Source organism: Carassius carassius, chromosome 4 (genome assembly GCF_963082965.1).
Source record: "Carassius carassius chromosome 4, fCarCar2.1, whole genome shotgun sequence".
Lineage (NCBI taxonomy): Eukaryota > Metazoa > Chordata > Actinopteri > Cypriniformes > Cyprinidae > Carassius > Carassius carassius.
In genome coordinates this window covers 33,494,670-33,515,995 of record NC_081758.1, presented here as the reverse complement: position 1 = coordinate 33,515,995, position 21,326 = coordinate 33,494,670, and the positions used below count along the sequence as shown (strand labels likewise).

Genomic DNA, 21,326 nt, shown 5'->3' with positions numbered 1-21,326 from the left:
TTCATTTTTACTATTTTCACCCTCTTTTACTCCAAGGAACACTACTGCCCTTATGACTTTTCCAGTTGTTTGTGATTTAATGGATCAGCTTTACTTACAATTTCTAGTAGCTAGACGTGTGTGTGTGTGTGTGTGTGTGTGTGTGTGTGTGTGTGTGTGTGTGCGTGCGTGCGTGCGTGCGTGCGTGCGTGTGTGTGTGTGTGTACATGTTTTTGTGACATATCAGGACACAACTCTGTATAATGACATGGGTATGACACAGGTATAACAAGGAGAGGTTGACTTATGAGGACATAACCCATGTCCCCATTTTTCAAAACGCTTATAAACCATACAGAATGAGTTTTTTTTTTTTGAGAAAGTAAAAATGCACAAAGTTTCCTGTGAGTGTTAGGGTTAGGTGTAGGGTTGGTGTAGGGCCATAGAATATACAGTTTGTACAGTATAAAAACCATTACGCCTATGGGTTATCCCCATTTTCCACAAAAATAAACACACACACACACACCTGCGTGTTTGTGTGTGTATCTTGAGACAAGATTTTTTTAAATGTTATTTTATGCTTGTGCTTTTGAATGTTGATTTTGTAAACACAATCATAAAAGGTGGTATTAATATTTATGTATGTATGTATTTATTTATTTAGCCAATGAAGTATTTTGATATAGATACTGGTCACTAGATGGCACACAGACACCACAGCATTTCCTCATGAAGCACAACCTGCTACTTCCCATAATGTGCAGATAGGAAAAATAGTGTTTTACCTAAAAAGATATTTGTAGGACAGATTTTGTTGGCATGCATAACAAAATCATTGTTAAAATGAACAAAAGTTTGAAATAATCCCCCATTTTTCATTTCTCTTCTCCTTTCTTTCTCTCAGGCTCCAACAACAGATGGTCTAGTAAACCAGTTAAAATTCCCCTCACAGCATTTTCCAAACTGACCTTGAGTTTTCCCACATAAACACAAACACAAGGTCATGCTGGTTTGTTACAAGATACTGGAGGGAGGAACATCTTTTTTCTTCCTCCACCCAGAATACACACACAGACGGTTCGCTTGTACATACATGTCCTCTTCACAGATCACACACAAATACAAAAACACACACAGTCTCTCCTCCCACCCTCTGTTTGTTCCTCCTCCGTCTCTCGCTCTTTCTCTCTCACTCTGTCCCTGGTCGATGCTGTCAGTTCCTCCTCTCCGTGTTTGGGGGGGTTGAACACAGGATTCTCTCTGCTTTCCTCTCAGTCGGCAATCAGCAACGGACACACACACACACACACACACGCAGAGACGCAGCAGCTATGAGCGCAGGCGATGTTGTGTGCACAGGATGGCTCATAAAATCCCCTCCGGAGAAGAAGCTAAAGAGATTTGTGAGTAAAAAGTCCTGTGTGTGTGCGTGTGTGTGATGCATTCTGCATCAGAACCGGGTACTGCAGTATAATGATCCACTGTCAGTTCTGTGTGTTCTCTGTGTTTTATAACCCAGCTGTTTCTCTGTAATGCATGGTTGCATTTCAATACATATTAAGTGTGGAACTATGCATTGTGACTATTGCTTACACTTGTGCTTTCCCTGCTGCTTTCCATCACTATCAGTGTTTTATACTATTTAACTGTACCGTGCCAAAGGCTCTGCTTGGCTGCATTTTAATTTCAGTTGCCTGTGGACTTTAGATTGTTGTTATGCGATGCTTTACACATGCTAATTCTCAGCTGTGTTTGTGCAGTATTTGTGTGGCTTCTTGCATGTGGCTGTGCTGTTTTGCATTGCCTCTTGCCTGTCAAATTCAGTGCTGTGCTTTGTGACAAAGCAGTTTAACCTGTGCTGTATATCTTCCATAAGTTGCTCTGTCATGGAATGCATCTCAAATTCTGTATTTCTTGTATATAATTTGTTATTGCAGTTTACTTTGGTATGTAAGTGACAGAGCATTGTGCTTTGTCATTTAACTGCAGTCTGTATGTTATTTGTCTATTGCAGAAACGCACAGTGCATGCATATTTTGTTCTTTTACGGTTCTTGTTGTCTTCTGCTAGATGCATTTCTTTTAGCATGTATCTGCAATCTGTTTATGTTTACAGTGCTTAATTGTGCAAGTGTTTCAGTGGCTCAGCTTTCATTTCACCATGTGCTTTCATCTGTCAGACTAGAAGCCACAGTACACATTTTACCTGTGTCTAAGCTAATATTTCTTCTATTGCTGTGGTAATGTTTGCTATACATGTAAACAGGAAACAGTTTAATACAGAAACTATTAAAGTAAAACTGGAACAGTTTAAAACTGAAACAGTTTAACTGGTTTCTCTTTTTACTGTGTTAAACGGTGCTGTATAATGTGTTGACTTCAGTTTTGTTGTAAACAGGGATGAGCGGTATGTCATGGTTATCCCTGTTAACAGTATACAGAACTGTTTACTTCAAAAATGATATTTATTACCATAACTATATAAGCATCCACACCAATGGATGTTAACTGTCGAGATTATGTTTATGCCAATAGTTGTTTGTCATTATTAAATCCTTAAGCTTGTAAATGTTGGGTGTATTCTGGGTTTTTTTAATTGTTTGCACAACATAATTTGTTCTGAAAGTGATTCCAGTGGTATTGTTCCTCTGTGTCATAATGAAGCCACGTTCACACCAAGGACTATAACTATAACATAGCTATAACTATAAAGTTTTATTAATCGCTCTAGTTCTGCAAGAATAGGTCCACACCAGAGTATGTGAGCGGAGTGGAGCGGCAAAAATTTCTCCTCCGCACTCCAAACGTTCAATCAATCATTCCGCTTCAGTTTCCTCTCTCAAGAAATGCCACTCCGCCTTCTCTCCATGACAACATTTATGGCTAAAGTATTTCAGAATGTTTTGAAATATAATGCAGATATGTTCAGAACTGATATTAAACGAAAAATAAATACACAATACTAAAAGAATAGTTTTAACATAGTTTATTGAAACACTACAATTACTGTGTAAATCAGGGGTCTCTTAACTCGATCCTGGAGGGCCAGTGTCCTGCAGAGTTTAGCTCCAACTTGCCTCAATACACCTGTCTGGAAGTTTCAAGTATATCTAGTAAGACCTTGATTCGCTGGTTCAGGTGTGTTTGATTTGGGTTGCACATTATGTGCGAGCTTGTGTGTGGTGTGCATGTGCAGCAATGACATTAGGACATTAATATAGTTACAGTTATAGTTATTGTTTTGGTCTGAACAAGCCTTAACTGTGACGTGGACTTCCCTATTCTATAGAATTAGAATGATTATTAAAACTTTATGGTTAGAGATATCATCCTTGGTGTGAAGCAGTTAAATTCTAAAATTAAGTATTCAATCATTAGTCATATCATAGCATCATGCAAGTATAGCATTGTTATTTTAAATGCACTATGATAATATTATAGTTTTTATTTATATTTTGAATTAGTTTTTATTTTTATATTTTTTATTTTCATCTCCATTTCAATTAAAGATTTAGTAATACTGTTGTGTTTTATTTTTTTAATAGTTTTTGCATTTCTTAATGTCCATATATTTGTTTTGTTCTTTTTTTATTTAATTTTTTAAGTTATTTTACCTCATGAAGTTAAACTAGGTTAATGAAAATGAGAAATGTTGGCTTGGCAACTAGTTATATATATTTGATTTTAATTCAGTTAGTGTTTATTTTAAGGGATGAAGATGCTTTATTTATTTTTAAGTTAGCTATAATAACCCTAATAACTTGAACATTTAGGGGAAAAAAAATAAGTAAAATGTATATAAATAAATAAATGAGCTATATTTTAGGTGCTGTGCTTGATCAACATTTCCTTTAAGTTTTTGGTAGGTAGTTTACTTGAATAGTCCTTTGGTAAGTTGTATTAAATTTTAAAAGCAAATATTTAAATTATTTTCCTTAAATAAGAACTGTGTGTACAAGAATTACTCTCAAAATCGAACTTCTAGATGAAATATAGTATGACAAACTTAAGTGCACTGCTCTCACTGCTGACATGTCATGTCAACTAGTCATTTACTAGTACTTTCTTTGGCTAAATGGATAACTGAGTTCTTTTTGCCTGTAATTAATTAAGGTGTCATAAAACACCCTTTCCAAAAGCAAGGTGCACAGTATTAATCAAAAGATTTATATACAGAAGAATACTGTTTACTCTAATTACAACCCGATTAGACACTCAGAGATACTGCGTTAAGTTAGTCCTCTGCATCGAAGTGGAGATCTCAGTTGTTTGGGTGAGAAGAGGAAGGGAGGACCACCAGTCATAAGATGTATGTTCAAAGTGTCAGTACAAACATGTTCTCTCACACCCCTCTCTCTCTTTCGCTCTGTTTCTGTGAAATTTGGGTGTGTTGCAAAACATGGGAAGTGTAGGGTGCCAGGCAGTTGAGTGACCATGCATTCAGAAATGAGCTGAGCTATCTGAGACCACACAGGCAAAAGTGGCTTGACTGCTGTTAGTTAGAAAATGTAACCTGGTGACTGACAAATAGTGAGTGGCACATGTGTAAACGAGTGTGCCTGTATTCTGTGTTTGTGCTTCTGTGCAAGTCAGTAAATAGTTTAAGGAACTGCATGAAGAGCAAGCAAACGCTTTCTCTTGCTCGCTCGCTCGCTCACTCTCTCTTTCTCTTTAGCTCTCTCTCGTTCTCTGGTTTTGTGGCTTTATCTGATAATACAATGGGAAGGAGTGTTTGTTGTGTGCTACCAGTGTGATCTCTCTCTCTCTCTCTTTCTCTCTCTCTCTCTCTCTCTCTCTCTCTCTCTCTTTCTTTCTTTCTTTCTTTCTTTTTTTTCTTCCCTCCTTCCTTCCTTTCTCTTTTATTCTTTCTGTGAATTGGAGATGTATATATGAACAAGACAAATGATGAACAAGACAAATTGACAGCTACAGTACAGCACAAATAGCATGTCTGTGAATGTTTTTAAACATGTTAGGTAAAAAAAAAAGTATTATTGTAGGAGCTGTGACAGTTCGCTATTTTGAAATGTTTCTCTATTTCGAATGATCTTTAGGCTTAAATATACATTTTTTACATTATTTTATTGAAAAGAAATTCCATGCAGTCCATGCATTTCAGTTAATATGATTTTGCCACTTCATATGCTTTAACTGAGAAATAATAATCTTAATAACATAACAAAGAAATGACATTTTAGCCTTATAATTTTTAACTGAATACTACATCATTTGAAATACACAGTAAGCATTTCCTTTAACCCTAAAACAAAATATGTAATATAAATATAAATAATATAAATCTCAATTTTGAAAAATGTACCACTATGACTGGTTTTGTGGTCCAGCGTCACAAATAAGGTGGATAGACCTATACATAAATACAAAGACTTCATCAAGACTAACATTACTTGTTTGCGCAAAATGAAAACATTTACTTTTTACTCTTTGTTGTTACCCTTAGGAAGAAAACAAAACATATTGTTAAATGTTAGTTTAGATTCACATTTACTTAGCATATCCATCTAAAAAGAACTACACAGACTAAACTACGGATATGTGCTGCAAACACATGAAGACAAACTCACACAGACTCAATTTACCTGTGCACATTAACACATACAAACACATTCACGCAAACATGAATGTGTTGGTGTTGTTAAGCCAGTTTTAGACTTCCCTTCTGTGAAGGGTTCTGGGAAAATGTAGCTCTAGTTCCTCTCTTTGACTAAAACATGCATGCATAAGGGGAAGAAAATATAACCATTCCAAAAGGAAGAATAGAGAGAGGGTCTTTGTTTGCGACAGAAGTAAATCAAGGCCATGGCCTGACTGTGCTGTTCTGAGCATGCCCAGAATGATGTGTGGTCTCTGACAAATTCTGTAGAAAAACAGATACGGGTAGGGTAATGTATGCGGTTTAGTGAGATTCACACACACAAAGACTTGTTAGTCACTCAAGATAAAAGAATTGTAAAAGATAGCTGTTTTAATCAATGTCTGTTGGTTTTTGTTTTTAACTCTTGACATACTGTACTTCAATGCTGTTTAAAAACAAGGAGCAGCAGTACAGCATTGCTAATAATCAAACTTTTATGGCTTTTTAAAAAAAAAATTATAACCGAGCGAGAAATCGCTTAGGTTTCACGGTAACATGTATCAACTTTGTCACCCTTTGCCAGCTTTCTTGCATGTCTGTATCATAAAGCCCACAAAGATGGAGACTTTTGCCTTGTAAGCAGTTTTTAAGCCAAAACAGTTACTGTGCATCTTCTGTGCATGCCTTGCATGTAAAATTAATGAGATTTGATAACTTTTTAACGACGTGTTTGTGGCCATTTTTATCACCATCAGTGATCAATGTATATTTTTGTTGTTTTGTTTTATGGAAAAGAACAGCTTTGATGTTTTTTTTAAATAGATCCCATAGTTTTCCAGAGGGAAAAGTTATATGTTCGGAGCGACTATGGAAGCAAATGATCTATGGAAGGTGTGACTCCCATCATACTAACCAAATGATTTATCACTATTTTTTTTTTACAATTAACCCTTGATTGATTGATTGATTGATTGATTGATTGATGTTGCATTCAAAATCCTCTTGTCTTTAAAATGTGAGGTGCCACAAGTCCCCTCTATTTTAATAGACATGACACTCCTGGAAGTACTGTAAGTGTATTATGAGTCACATTGGATAAAAAGTTGGCTGTAAGACCAAAGTACAAACCCGATTCCAAAAAAGTTGGGACACTGTACAAATTGTAAGTAAAAAAGGAATGGAATAATTTACAAATCTCATAAACTTATATTTTATTCACAATAGAATATAGATAACATATCAAACGTTGAAAGTGAGACATTTTGAAATGTCATGCCAAATATTGGCTCATTTTGGATTTCATGAGAGCTACACATTCCAAATAAGTTGGGACAGGAATCAATAAGAGGCTGGAAAAGTTAAATGTACATATAAGGAACAGCTGGAGGACCAATTTACAACTTATTAGGTCAATTGGCAACATGATTGGGTATAAAAAGAGCCTCTCAGAGTGGTAGTGTGTCTCAGAAGTCAAGATGGACAGAGGATCACCAATTCCCCCAATGCTGTGGCGAAAAATAGTGGAGCAATATCAGAAAGGAGTTTCTCAGAGAAAAATTGCAAAGAGTTTGAAGTTATCATCATCTACAGTGCATAATATCATCCAAAGATTCAGAGAATCTGGAACAATCTCTGTGCGTAAGGGTCAAGGCCGGAAAACCATACTGGATTTGTGTGATCTTCGGGCCCTTAGACGGCACTGCATCACATACCAGTAGGGCTGTCGAAATTGCTCAAAATTGACGTTCGAATATTCCCTCTAAGAAATACATGAATATTCGAACTATTCGAACATCTGGTTGCGCATGTTGTCAGTGACGCGCATTACGTCAATAACAGGCAAAAATAATACAAAGAGACATAACTACTTGTATAGATAGTCTATTTAAGTTTAAAAATATATGACAACGTATAACCTACACAAAAACAAGGAAATCAACTAATGGTCAAGACTGCAGACCTCACGCTCTCTCACCCTCACGTTCTCTGCGCATAATGGTTTAAATGAACAAACAAATTTTTGTGCATGCAATTTAAGGTCGCGAATGTCCCAAATATAGCAGGCTTCATTCAGTGATTGAAGCAAATATTATTAATATTAATTGAAGTTTTACAGCATATAGAACTGACATTGAATGCTCCGAGCGAGCTGTGCTGTGGTAAACATGGAACTTTTCCTTGACATGAAACGATAAATAATCAAACCTCGGATCCATTGCTTGACAGAACTCCCCGAAGCATGCCCCATCCGCGATACTGATTGGTCTTATGTCCTTAAAAATGAACGAAATTATTTTATCCGTTATGGCCCCTTGTCATGTTGCAGACAAAGAGCTTGCGGCGGGCGATGCAAAGTAACGTTAGCTAAGTGTCAAGACATGACTGTTTAGCTGGAGTTCCACACATTATGCCATCCTCATTTGGGTGCACATTTTTGAGATGTGACCTCATGTTGCTAGTTGTCGAATGGTATGCTAACTGTATCTTAAATAGCTTGCATACAACAATCTCGCGGGTCAACAATTTTACCTCATTTTCTCTGCTGCGGTCGAGTTGGGCTCTGCACTTGCTGGCATCTTCCATGAAGACGCGTCAACTTTCAGCAATGATGCTGTGCCAGACAGTGCGACTCCTGTGAGGCTGTGACCTGTCCCTGAACCCTCAGGCGCGCTAGCGCGCCCACTCGCAAAGCAGACAACCACGCCGCTACTACCGCGGGCCTTTTTTTCCACATATTTTTTTTATTCAAATATTAATTTTCACCTTCGAAATTCGTTTTTTTTAAACTATTCGAATACATATTCGAATTTAGAATATTCGTTGACAGCCCTACATACCAGGAATGCTACTGTAATGGAAATCACAACATGGGCTCAGGAATACTTCCAGAAAACATTGTCGGTGAACACAATCCACCGTGCCATTCGCTGTTGCTGGCTAAAACTCTATAGGTCAAAAAAGAAGCCATATCTAAACATGATCCAGAAGCGCAGGCCATTTTCTCTGGGCCAAAGCTCATTTAAAATGGCCTGTGGCAAAGTGGAAAACTGTTCTGTGGTCAGACGAATCAAAATTTGAAGTTCTTTTTGGAAAACTGGGACGCCATGTCATCCGGACTAAAGAGGACAAGGACAACCCAAGTTGTTATCAGCGCTCAGTTCAGAAGCCTGCATCTCTGATGGTCTGGGGTTGCATGAGTGCGTGTGGCATAAGCAGCTTACACATCTAGGAAGGCACCATCAATGCTGAAAGGTATATCCAAGTTCTAGAACAACATATGCTCCCATCCAGACGTCATCTCTTTCAGGTAAGACCTTGCATTTCCCAACATGACAATGCCAGACCACATACTGCATCAATTACAACAGCATAGCTGCGTAGAAGAAGGATCTGGGTACTGAAATTACCAGCCTGCAGTCCAGATCTTTCACCCATAGAAAACATTTGGCACATTATAAAGAGGATGATGCAACAAAGAAGACCTAAGACAGTTGAGCAACTAGAAGCCTGTATTAGACAAGAATGGGACAACATTCCTATTCCTAAACTTGATCAACTTGTCTCCTCAGTCCCCAGACGTTTGCAGACGGTTATAAAAAGAAGAGGGGATGCCACACAGTGGTAAACATGGCCTTGCTCCAACTTTTTGGAGATGTGTTGATGCCATGAAATTCTAAATCATCTTATTTTCCCCTTAAAATTATAAATTTTCTCAGTTTAAACATTTGATATGTCATCTATGTTGTGTTGTGAATAAAATGTTGAAATTTGAAACTTCCACATCATTGCATTCTGTTTTATTCACAATTTGAATAGTGTCCCAACTTTTTTGGAATCGGGTTTGTAATTGTAGAAGTCTTTTCTGGCCTCTTCTTGTTTAATCTGGCTCAGCACAGTCTGGATCTCAAAGAAGAGGAAGAGAGTTTGTCTTGTGATGCTAGAGGGATCTAAATCCTGCAGATCTGCAGCTTTCTCAGCCATCATGTATTTGTTTAGACCATATTAAATCACATCTTTAAAAAAAAATAACTCAAGGTGGGAAGTAGGGGTCTTCCTGATGATACAAGTGTGAGACTGTGGTCTTTATAAAATGTTGCTATAAAAAAGAAGCTTGTTTTTTAGAATGTATTGAACATAAATAGAGAAATTCTTGAGAAAACGGTTTCTCAAGAGATCTAAATGACAATCCCCTGTTGCTGTGTTAATTTGATTATTTAGATTCTTGGAGGCCGGTGTGTGATATCTTTACCATCAGGTGTTGTGTAACAGCTGACTGCTGTGGTGAAATCTTGGTTACAGAAAGAAAACAGCAACTAAGTGAAAAAAGACATTTTAACTTGACACAACAGAGAACGTCTTGGTTACATATGTAACCCTCGTTCCCTGAAGGAGGGAACGGAGACGTTACAAATGGGATCTCGCCCAAGAGCCAAATCACCTTCGAGTGGTACAAAACGGGCCAATGGTACACAACTTTCTCTTCTTTCACTTGAAGCAGTATCCAGTCCAATTGGACTATAAGTTAGTGGCAATGACATATGATGTTTGTTTCTCAATCTTGTTTGATTTGGGTATTAGGTGACACATCTGATGGTCAGTTTGGCTTTCTAATTGTATTTCACCTTATTGTCATATATCAATTCCTAAGAACTTAAATCAGTTTATCAAAGATAATATGTATATGTAACAAGTAACAGTTTTAATAGTTTAAATAAATATATTTATTTATTGTCTGTTTATCTTGTCTAACATATACTATAGAGTGAACCCCCTCGAAACATGGTGCCCCTACTTTAACTTTTTGGGTTATAGTATTATCTTTCTTAGTGAGAGAGAACCTATGAGTTGACTGGGGACTACAAAATAGTTGCTACTTTCTCTCTGTTCCCTGTCATTCTCTTTCCCGCAGTAGTTTCTTTGATAGTTTCTGTTACATCATTGAAAATGGAAAGTCACATGCATAGGAGAATTATCTGAAAGATAGATTTCACCTGGGGCAGGTACTGCTTGCACTTAACAAATAAAAACACATAATACACTGTATAATAATCAGACATAATGACCTAATAACCTAAAGTATATGCATTTACCTCATAAGCTAATATTAAACGAATTACCTCATGATGACATAATAGCTTAATATCTGTTAAATGGAATAACAACGTAATACGTCTAATAACCATGTTTTTGGAACTGATTACAGTGCAGAAACTGGATTTCTAGTTACTGGTAAAGCCAGAAGTTTTATACTAATTTACTTGGTGTGTTATTGTTGATTATTTACTTCTTGTTAGTATTGCAAGTATATGTTCAACCTGTTTCTGCTCTGAGAGATTAATGTATGTGTGTTTCTTGGAAAGTAAGTATGTAACTCATCTGACTGCAGACCGCACCCTGCCCAGCTTAGACAGAAGTTTATCTGTAAGTTTGTTCTTGCATTTACACTAGCCTTGCCATAGTTACACTTGGTTATGGACAACACTAGTGTGAAATTTTATATTGGGTAAATAAGGGAAATGATATGCATCATGCATGTTTTATTTTCATCACAGTTGCCAATGGAACATTTCAAATTTTCGTTTAAGTTGAATTTGAATTCATTTTATGATTACAACTTTAATAGTTTTAGTCAACAGAACTGATTTTTAATTATTTAAGTTAATAAATGTCCACAGACGAACTTTTCAAAATAATACCAATCAAAACCAACGTGTTAAGATCTAAATGGGGGCAGATGTTGCTTTCATGTGAAGAGCGAAGGCCTGCAGTCTGAAGACAAGACAAGATCTAAAGGATCAAAGGAGACTTTTTGACTTGATTGCTAACCTGTGTGAGTGCACAGAGGTTTCAATGTTAATCCAGTTCTGTTCCCCTCTCTTTCTCGCTCTCTGTCCCTTTCTCTCTCAGTCATGGCGAAAGCGATGGTTTGTTTTGCGGAGGGGTCGGATGAGCGGGGATCCTGACGTTTTGGAATATTACCGTAGCCAAAGCTCCCGGAAACCAATCAGAACCATCGACCTGCAGGAATGCGAGGTCACCATCGAGGCAGAGGTGCGGCCCACTAAACGCCAGTATCAGAATCAGCACCTGTTTGTGGTCAAGACAGCCACACGTATCTTTTACCTGCTGGCCAAAACAGCAGAAGAGATGAACATCTGGGTACAGAGCATTGGACAGATTTGTACATTTGGAGGACTGAATAGAAATTCAGGTGAGTAGGTTTATTATAAAAGTTTTTAAATCTTTTGACTTTGTTTTTAAATCTTGAACCACTTAGTGTGTCATTAGCTGACTTTTTTGATGAATTGTAGCCTCTGATAAAGTTCTGATAGTGTCAGTCGGGTCATAGTTGGGTAATAGTCCTGCAGTCATTTTGCTTTCCCTTTACGCTATCATCATGCTGTCAAAATTATCTTACTATTTCTCTGAAGAATGAGCAGTCCATGACTCCTTTCTTCTGGGCACAACTGATTCTAGAAACTTTTAATTATTTCCCCTCTATTTGTCTATGCAAAACTCTGCACATTAATATTAGCACAAGGGTTTGTTTTGAAATTTTAATTTTACATGAGAATGTGAGAATGAATGCAGATTTGTCCAGTAAATTATATAAAAAAAGATAATAATGTTTTATCATCATACTAAATAACTTACGCTCACAAAGACTGCATTTATTTGATCAAAATACAGTAAAAACAGTACTGTTGTAAAATATAATTACAATTAAAAATAGCTGTTTTTATTTTAATTTTATTGAAAAAATTTAATGCATTCCTGTAAAATGAAAACTGAATTGTCAGCAGTCGTTACTCTAGTCTTTAATGTCACATTATTCATCAAAAATCATTGATAAGCAATAGTTATTTGTACCTCAGCAAGTGACAGGTGGCACTAACAAACTGTATTACAGGAAAATATATAACTTATTTATTATAAAATAGTAATAATAATGTACAGTCTAATGAAAAAGAAAACGCCTCAAGGTTACGTATGTAACCCTAGTTCCTTGAAGGAACGAGACGCTGCGTCTAGCGCTTTGGGGAACGTCCCTGACGAGACCGACTCTGAATATCGTGTGTAATCCGTCCATCGGAAAGGCGTGACGTCACGAGCGGGGTGACGTAGCGACCAGGAAGCTATAAAAGCACGTGCCGTGCAGCTGGCCTCAGCTTCGAGTAGGGAAGCAAGCGCCGGCAGGGGTGCCGGGAGTATGGCTTTGCGACGCAGCGTCTCGTTCCTTCAAGGAACTAGGGTTACATACGTAACCTTGAGGCGTTCCTTTTCAGGAACTCAAGCTGCGTCTAGCGCTTTGGGGAACGATGTGCCAACGCTGCCAGACTTCCAAATCCCTGCCTAGTGTGTATCCGAAGAGCACAGTTAAGACGAGAGAACAGAAGAGCCCGGCGTGGCTCGCATGTCAAGATTGTAAAATCGGACAAATGTGGAGGGCGTGGACCACCCCGCAGCGTTGCAGATGTCCAAGAGGGACACACCTGCTGAGAAGGCCTTAGAGGCCAACATACCCCGAGTAGAGGGGGGGGGGGGGGAAGACCAGAGGACTCATAGGAGACATTGATAGCCTCGACTATCCAACGACTAAGGGTCTGCTTGGTGGCAGGAGAACCCTTGTTAGAAGGACCATAGCAAACAAGCAGTTGGTCGGATTTTCTCCACAGGGCAGCTCTGTGGACGTATGCGTCCAGTGCTCGCACTGGACACATACAGTTTAGCTTCTCTTGGTCTGGCTCCCGAAAGGGAGGAGAACAGAAGGCCTGCAGTACGATAGGTTGTGGTGTGACAGAGGGAACCTTCGGAACATAACCCGCTCGAGGGTGTAAGAATGCTTTGGCCATACCAGGGGCAAAGTCTAGGTAGGTAGGGGCCACCGAGAGGGCCTGGAGATCTCCAACTCTCTTTAGAGAGGTGATTGCCAATAACAGGGCAGTTTTAATTGTTAGATGTCTGTCTGAGATGTCTTGAATTGGCTCGAATGGAGCTTTACAAAGAGCCTCTAGCACCAAAACCAAATCCCAGGGGGGAACACGGGACCGTACTGGAGGTCTCAGCCTCAGTGCACCTTGGAGGAAACGTGTAACTAGGGGGTGTCTACCCACTGACTGATCATTGAAAGGGACATGGAAAGCAGCTATGGCCGCCACGTAAACCTTTAAGGTGGAGTGGGACAACCCCGCAGAGAGCCTGGCTTGTTAAAACTCCAGAACTGTACCAACTGGGCAGTTTGCTGGGTCAAGCTGGCGGTCTCTGCACCATGAAGTGAAGAGTTTCCACTTCAGGGCGTACAGTTTCCTCGTAGCGGGAGCTCTGGATTGGAGTAGGGTCTCAACAACCTCGGTTGAGAGACCAGCTGCTAACAGTTGTGCCCCCTCAGGGGCCACACCCACAGCTTCCACAACTCCGGGCGAGGGTGAATTATCGTGCCCTGCGCCTGTGAGAGTAGGTCTGTCCTGATCGGTATCTCCCACGGAGAGCCGTCGAGGAGCGAGACTAGATCTGAGAACCATGGTCGGCCCGGCCAGAACGGGGCTACTAATAACAGACGGACCCCGTCCTGGCGTACTCTCGCCAGAACTCCCGGGAGCAGAGCGATAGGGGGAAAAGCGTACAGACGAAGCCTCGGCCAGGTCTGTACCATAGCGTCCAGTCCCAGAGGAGCTGGATGAACTAGAGAGAACCAGAGGGGACATTGCGATGTCTCCTGAGTCGCAAAGAGGTCCACCTGGGCTGTGCCAAATACTCTCCATATCTGCTTCACCACCTCGGGGTGAAGCATCCATTCCCCGGGCCTCGGCCCCTGCCTCGACAGTATGTCTGTCGAATATTTCAATGCTCGATAGACTGCTAGCATCTCTAGGCAATTGATGTGCCATGTCAGATGGCGATCGCTCCACAGACCGCGGGCAGGGTGGCCACTCATGACCGCACCCCAACCGGTGAGGGACGCGTCTGTCGCTAGCGTTACACGGCGACAAGGAGCTCCCAGCACCGTGCCCTGATTCAAGAACCAAGGTTTCTTCCACATGTCTAAGGCACAAAGGCACCGCCGCGTGACCTTGATAACTCAAAGTGGATTTCCCCTCGGGGAAAAGCCCTTGGACTTGAGCCACCACTGTAGGGGTCTCATGTACAGCAGGCCAAAAGGTATCACGTTGGACGCAGCTGCCATCAGCCCTAACAATCTCTGGAATTGTTTGACAGTGAGTGACTGGCCTTCTTTGACTCTCTCGACTGACGTGAGGATCGACTCGATCCGAGCAGGAGACAAGCGTGCCTGCATCGTGGTCGAATTCCACACTACGCCTAGATAGGTGGTTCTCTGAACTGGAGAAAGTACACTCTTCTTGGCGTTTAGTCTCAAACCCAGCTCCCCCATGTGTGCGAGAACGACATCTCGATGTCGAACCGCCATCTGCTCTGATTGAGCTAGAATCAACCAATCGTCGATATAATTTAGAATGCGGATGCCCTGCATACGGAGGGATACCAGAGCCGCATCTACACATTTCGTGAACGTGCGGGGTGAGAGTGCGAGGCCAAAGGGAAGTACTCGATATTGATAAGCTTTGCCCCCGAAAGCGAACCTCAGAAACCTCCTGTGTTGTGGAAGGATGGATATGTGGAAGTATGCGTCTTTGAGATCTATTGTGACAAACCAGTCCTCGGATCTGATTTGAGCTACAACCTGATTGACAGTGAGCATTTTGAACTTCAGTGGCATAACTGAGCGGTTCAGGAGACGTAAGTCTAAGATCGGACGCAACCCCCCATTCTTCTTTGGAACTATGAAATACCGGCTGTAGAATCCGGATTCCCTGTCTAGAGGAGGGACCACCTCGATGGCCTCCTTCCTTAATAGGGTATTCACTTCTTGTTCCATAACCAGAGCCTGCTGGGGGCCGACCACAGTCGGTGTAACCCCGTTGAACTTTGGTGGTGGATGACCGAACTGAATGCAATAGCCTCTTTCTATTGTACGCAGGACCCACTGAGATACATTTGGCAGTAGCTTCCACGCTGCTAAATAATCTACTAAGGGAATCAGTCTCTCGAGACTGACCTCTGGTGTAAGAGGCCCCCGAAGGGGCGGCGAGCATCCCAGCTCCGCTGCGCTCACGGGCGAAAATAACTGGGAGTTGCGCTCGCTGGAGGCCGCTGCGCCCTGAAACTCTGGCAGGGTTGGCAGGCCGACCTCCTGAGGGCACTGAGGTGAGGCGGGCACCGTATAATGAGGTGGACCGCGCTCTACCTCAGCAGGGGCTGCCCTCTGGATCCTGGCGTCAGGATCTTTTCGTCGAGGACTTCCGGGCTTCGATGACAGATCTTAAATCGGCTTTCGCCCTAGAAGCCCCCGACTCAGAGCGTCGCTGGGGCCCTCGGTCCCGACGTGGGGGAGCACGAGCGGCGACACTCTGTTTTTGTACTTCCCGGTATGAGGAGCCGGTATGTGCGTGGTCATCTCCCGCCCAGATGCACCACGAGAGCGACGAGGGAGGATACTCTGGAACGCCGCCGCCTGTTTGCGTGCCTCCTGGAACCTGTCGACGACAGTGTTGACTGTGTCGCCAAACAGGCCCGAGGCTTGAAGCGGGGCGTCCAGGAGGCAGACCCTGTCTCTTTCTTTGATCTCTGACAGGGTCAGCCACAAATGCCTCTCCGCGGCCACTAAGGCTGCCATAGACCGCCCAATTGCGCGAGCGGTCTCTTTAGTGGTGCGGAGGGAGAGATCAGCGGTCTTTCTGAGTTCTTCTATATCTCCAGACTTAATCCCCTCCCCCTCATCGACATCTCTCAGCAGGTCAGCCTGATAAGCTTGAAGGACTGCCATAGTGTGAAGGCAAGCCCCAGCCTGACCTGCTGCCACATAAACTTTGCCCACTAGCGATGATGTAACTCGAAGAGGCTTAGTGGGCAATGTCGGAGCCTTAAGAGACGATGCCAAACCCGGCGACAGATAGCCCACGAGCGTCTGTTCGACCCGTGGCATCGCTCTATAACCCCGCTCTCCCAGCCCCATTACGTTGCCATAATATAGTGAATCGGGGCCGAAGAGGCGGGTTGAATAAGGGTGGTTCCACGATCTCGATAACTCATCGTGGAGATCGGGAAAATATGGAAGGCTCCGACGTGGAGGTGGTTGCCTCGGCCGCAGAAAGCGTTCGTCTAGTTTGCTTCTCTGCGGCTCGGTTTGTTTTTCAGCAGGCCATTCGATTTTTAATTTATCTCCTGCTCGCGTAACCACCTCCAACAGCTCCTCATACTGGGGCGACAGGGTTGGCGAATCCCCAGCAACCGACTCCACATCGACCTCCTCGGAGGAAGAGAGGTGAAGAGTTGATCCCTCACCCTGGGGGGAAGAAACCGACGAGCGTGCTTCCGAACCCAGGGTTTGGGCGCCGGATCTGGCAGATGAGGAAGGAGATAAGGACTGGCCCGTCTCCATTCCCTCTGACAGATCCACCTGTGATCCCCACGAGTGCAGCAGCCGCTCTGCCTCGGCAGAAGCGGGGCCAGCACCACGAGGAACGCTGGTGAAGGCTCCCTCCTCGAAGAGAGCCCTCCGGGATCGAAGCGTCCGCATTGGCAATCGCTCGCAATGCGGACAGTCGGCCCCCTCGAGAGCCGACTCAGCGTGCTTCGATCCCAGGCAAGCCACGCACAGACTGTGTGTATCCCCGCTCGTAATGTAGCGAGGACAGGGAGGAACACACAATCTATAACGTGGCTTGGAATCGCCCTTCATATGTTTGGTCTTTTGCTTTTGTTTTGGCATATTGAGCTGTTTTAGCGATCTTTTAATGGCTAAGGGACAGACAACAATAAATAGGACCAACGGGACAGACTTTTGACATGCACACACAGAGCGCTTGCTGACAGACGCGAAGCTGAGGCCAGCTGCACGGCACGTGCTTTTATAGCTTCCTGGTCGCTACGTCACCCAGCCCGTGACGTCACGCCTTTCTGATGGACGGATTACACACGATATTCAGAGTCGGTCTCGTCAGGGACGTTCCCCAAAGCGCTAGACGCAGCTCGAGTTCCTGAAAAGGAACTACCTTAAAAATTTTCATTCTTAAAACTACAATTATTTAACCTTTCTCTGCAGTAAACATGACGTTAATTAATACATACCGTATTTGTGCGTAGGTTTATGAGAAAGGAAAGTGCTACAGATGAGCTAAAACAGGAAAAACCCTTGTATGTAACGCCCTTTCACCACATCAGATACCTGCATTAACCTAAATACTTACATTCCTCTAACTGCAGTTTTAAAATGAATAAACCTAGACTGGGAAATAATGAACCACAGGACGTTTCTCCAGAGAGAGAGATGCAGAGACTGAGAGATGCAGACGAAATCCGTGAGAGAACGACGCTGTAATCTAGGCGAGGTCTAATTTTAATATTCTGTTCCATTCCTCCATCTCTCTTCCTCTCTTTCAAATAGTCTGCAGAGCAACAGCTGCGTCACAGAGGAGCGTTCAGACACACATGCGTCTGTCATAACAGACAGCTCACAAGTACGTAGCATCCCATATATTTAACTAACAGCAAACAGCCAGCGTCACAATCTGTGTCCACAGCTCCTATGACTGCTATTACAGCAAGGAAATATGTTTTTGTTAAAACTGGAATATAATGTAAGTCACATGGGGAAAAAACGTTAGCAGTTAGTGTAGCTAATGTGATATACCAAACACAGAGAGAGAGAGAAACCACAAGTTATACATTACTTGGAAAGATAACAGAAAGATGAGTGATGCAGCAGCCAGGAGGGTTTCAGACACACATGCACATGGTTACTGTTTAATTCACAACAAGCTGGACGGTTGCACATTCCTCTAAACTTGCAGAGGCTGATTGTGAAATATAAAGCTAGTATATACAGAACAACAGGCACGTCTATGCCCTTTTCTCCACACACATGCAAGAATAAAAAAGACTTAATTTATCAACTTTCTTCATGTTGTTCATGTCTCAGATGAAGGCCAGAGGTAACTATCAGACGTACTGTTGAAATAGCTAGTGTAGTTTTTGAGACACCAAATCTTAGCCACTAATCTCATTACGAACCCCAGCAGGACTCCGGCTGTGAACTAGATCTCAGCACTTTACTTTACAAACAGACTCTTTTGCAGTGAGGCAGATGGACAGCAGGGTGAGAGAAGAACACATCAGAGATTGTAGTCACACCTGGAGAGCCGCAGTTTCAGATCCTGAGATGCTTAGAACACATGCTGGATAAAAACAGTGTGGGGTCCGGTTAAACAAAGGCTTCTGTGAACTTTTGTAAACTCAAATGTTGATCTCTGCCGGGACCACAAGTTAAATAACACTGCTATATCTCTTCTCTTCTCTTACTCTGACCTGACACCATGACCTGTCGCCGCATACTATATTGTACTCTGCCTGTTACCATAACTTCTCAATATGTCTCTCACTCAAATCTGTCTCCATGATAACTGTATCTTCACTGTCCCTCTAAACCATCACCATTACAACTGTTAACTACTGCTCTGTTCTCCTGAATCCCTTTACCATAGCAACCTCGGGCTGCAGGTGTTAAAATAGATCTACATAATAATTAAACCACATCTCACTGCAGCTTTATCTAAAATCTTAAACCTACTACTGTGCAAAATCATTATAGGCTTATACATTTGAATAAAATCCTAAAAATGAATAAGATGATAAGAATGCCTCTCAGAATTCTCTTCTGGCAGAAAGGTTGTGAATCATTGTCAGTTATTCAAGGGTTGGATACCCAGTAGTAGGCTCTGCCAAAAAGCAATGTTTACGTGAGCCCAAACAATCCCCTTCAGATGAACATGCTGGCTGCAATGTGATCAAAAGCCAGTTATCTGTGACTGTTTACCCACAACATTACCTCAGCATTACTCACAAAGCCTTTCAAGCACCAGCAGGTTTAGTGTGATATCAGACGTCCAAACACTGAATCACCACTGGACACCTCGGTTTATGTGCAATTAAAACTATTTGGATTATTTCAAATTGCCTATTTAATTAATCTGCTCAACAGTAATTCCAAAAATGAGAGATGTGTCACTCAAATCGCTTTCTCACAAGCACAAATAGATATGAACGTGGAAATGGCACAAAACTTTCTACAGTGACCTTTATCTGCATTATTTCAACTCAGTTCCACCTTACAAAAATATTTTTGCTTACTATTAAAAAGAGAAATGATTACACCCAAAAAACAACCATAAAGGCGTCTTGTGCTTCCAGTGAGTCTCATGCGTTCATCTGAGTAGTTTAGAAGTATCTGCCCACTACTAACACACTGTTGAGTCTACACAGGAAGACAAAGAAAGTGTGTGAGGGCTGGAAGGGGGTGATTTGGGTCTGCCACCTTCTGGAATAAAAGCACATGTACTTCAGAAACTGAATTTGTGAAGTATGGTTATTGCACTTATTTTTTTGACATAAGATGAAATGTATTGATAACATATAAAGCAAATCTCTCTCTCCTCTCTCTCTCTCTCTCTCTCTCTCTCTCTCTTTTTGACAGAATCAATGGACAGTCTTAATCTCACTCCCTCTTCCCAGCAGCACTCTCCAGCACTATCTCCTCATGTTTCTCTTGTGGCCAATCAAGACACAGTTACCGTCGAAAACCACGATGTCCTAGACAGGCCCAGCGAATCAGAGATCAGCCCTCCACTTGACTACCTCTTCCTCTCTCAGTGTGAAACTGGCACAAAGAACATCGTCAGGCAAGGCCCACCTCATTTCTTATGATCACACGCTGCAGAAATAATAATTATATATTAATCTCAATACGGAAATTATATTCATTCCATGTAGCACCAGACTATCAGCTTTTCCTTTAATCTGATTTAATGAAGGTGACTGAGAGAATAAATGACAACGGAAAATATCTCACGCTTTTTGCTTCAGTGAAATCTTTTGATCTTGGTCACTGCAGCATAACACATTGTGATTAGAGTCAAAAAAAATCTTCAGAGCCTGCATGCAAAGTAGGGGACTTTATTATTATTAAAAATGCTATCATAATGCAGTTTTGTATTAGTATAGCAGTTTTGTAATACTGAGGCATATTATGGAGGGTTATAGCTGATTAATGAAACAGCTATGCAGGTTTATCACACTTCAAAAGTTTAGGGTTGGTAAGATTTTCTATCAAATACAATAAAAACAGTAATATTGTGAAATATTATTACAGATATATATATATATATATTAATATTTATTTTAAAATGTAATTTATCCTTGTGTTGGCAAAACTGAATTTTCAGCAGCCATTACTCCAGTCTTCAGTTTCACATGATCCTTCAGAAATCAGTCTAATATGTTCAATAATAATTTCTTATTATTATAATAGTTGGAATCGGTTGTGCTACTAAATATAAAAAAATTAAAAATGTTGGTTTGTTTTACATTTTTATGATTCTTTGATTAATAGAAAGCACAGTTTTTTTTAAATATAAATATTTTGTAGCATTATAAATACTGTATATTTACTCTCACATCTGATCCATTCATCCTTGCTGAATATAACTGTTAATTTCTCAAGAAAATAAAATTCTTACTATCTTACTAACTATTTGTTACTAGTTACTATAGTTACTATTAACATGAGCTGGAATTAGAAATCATTGTGTTTCTAAACATATATACATCATTTATTTTCTTTATAATAATACCCAAAGCAAAATAATTCACAATAGGACCAGGAAAGTCTAATAAAG

The 21,326-nt window shown here is 41.2% G+C and overlaps 1 protein-coding gene across 1 annotated transcript in view; it reads left to right on the top strand.

Annotated features, from left to right (window-relative positions):
• The first annotated feature begins 1,207 nt into the window (after window positions 1-1,207).
• LOC132139875 (GRB2-associated-binding protein 3-like) overlaps window positions 1,208-21,326 on the top strand; it is a 29,209-nt gene continuing 9,090 nt past the window's right edge. The window contains exons 1-3 of the mRNA XM_059548543.1: window positions 1,208-1,385; window positions 11,485-11,788; window positions 20,126-20,330. Of these exons, the coding sequence (XP_059404526.1) occupies window positions 1,314-1,385; window positions 11,485-11,788; window positions 20,126-20,330 (581 nt within the window). The 5' untranslated portion in view covers window positions 1,208-1,313. The remainder of the gene's footprint in view (window positions 1,386-11,484; window positions 11,789-20,125; window positions 20,331-21,326) is intronic.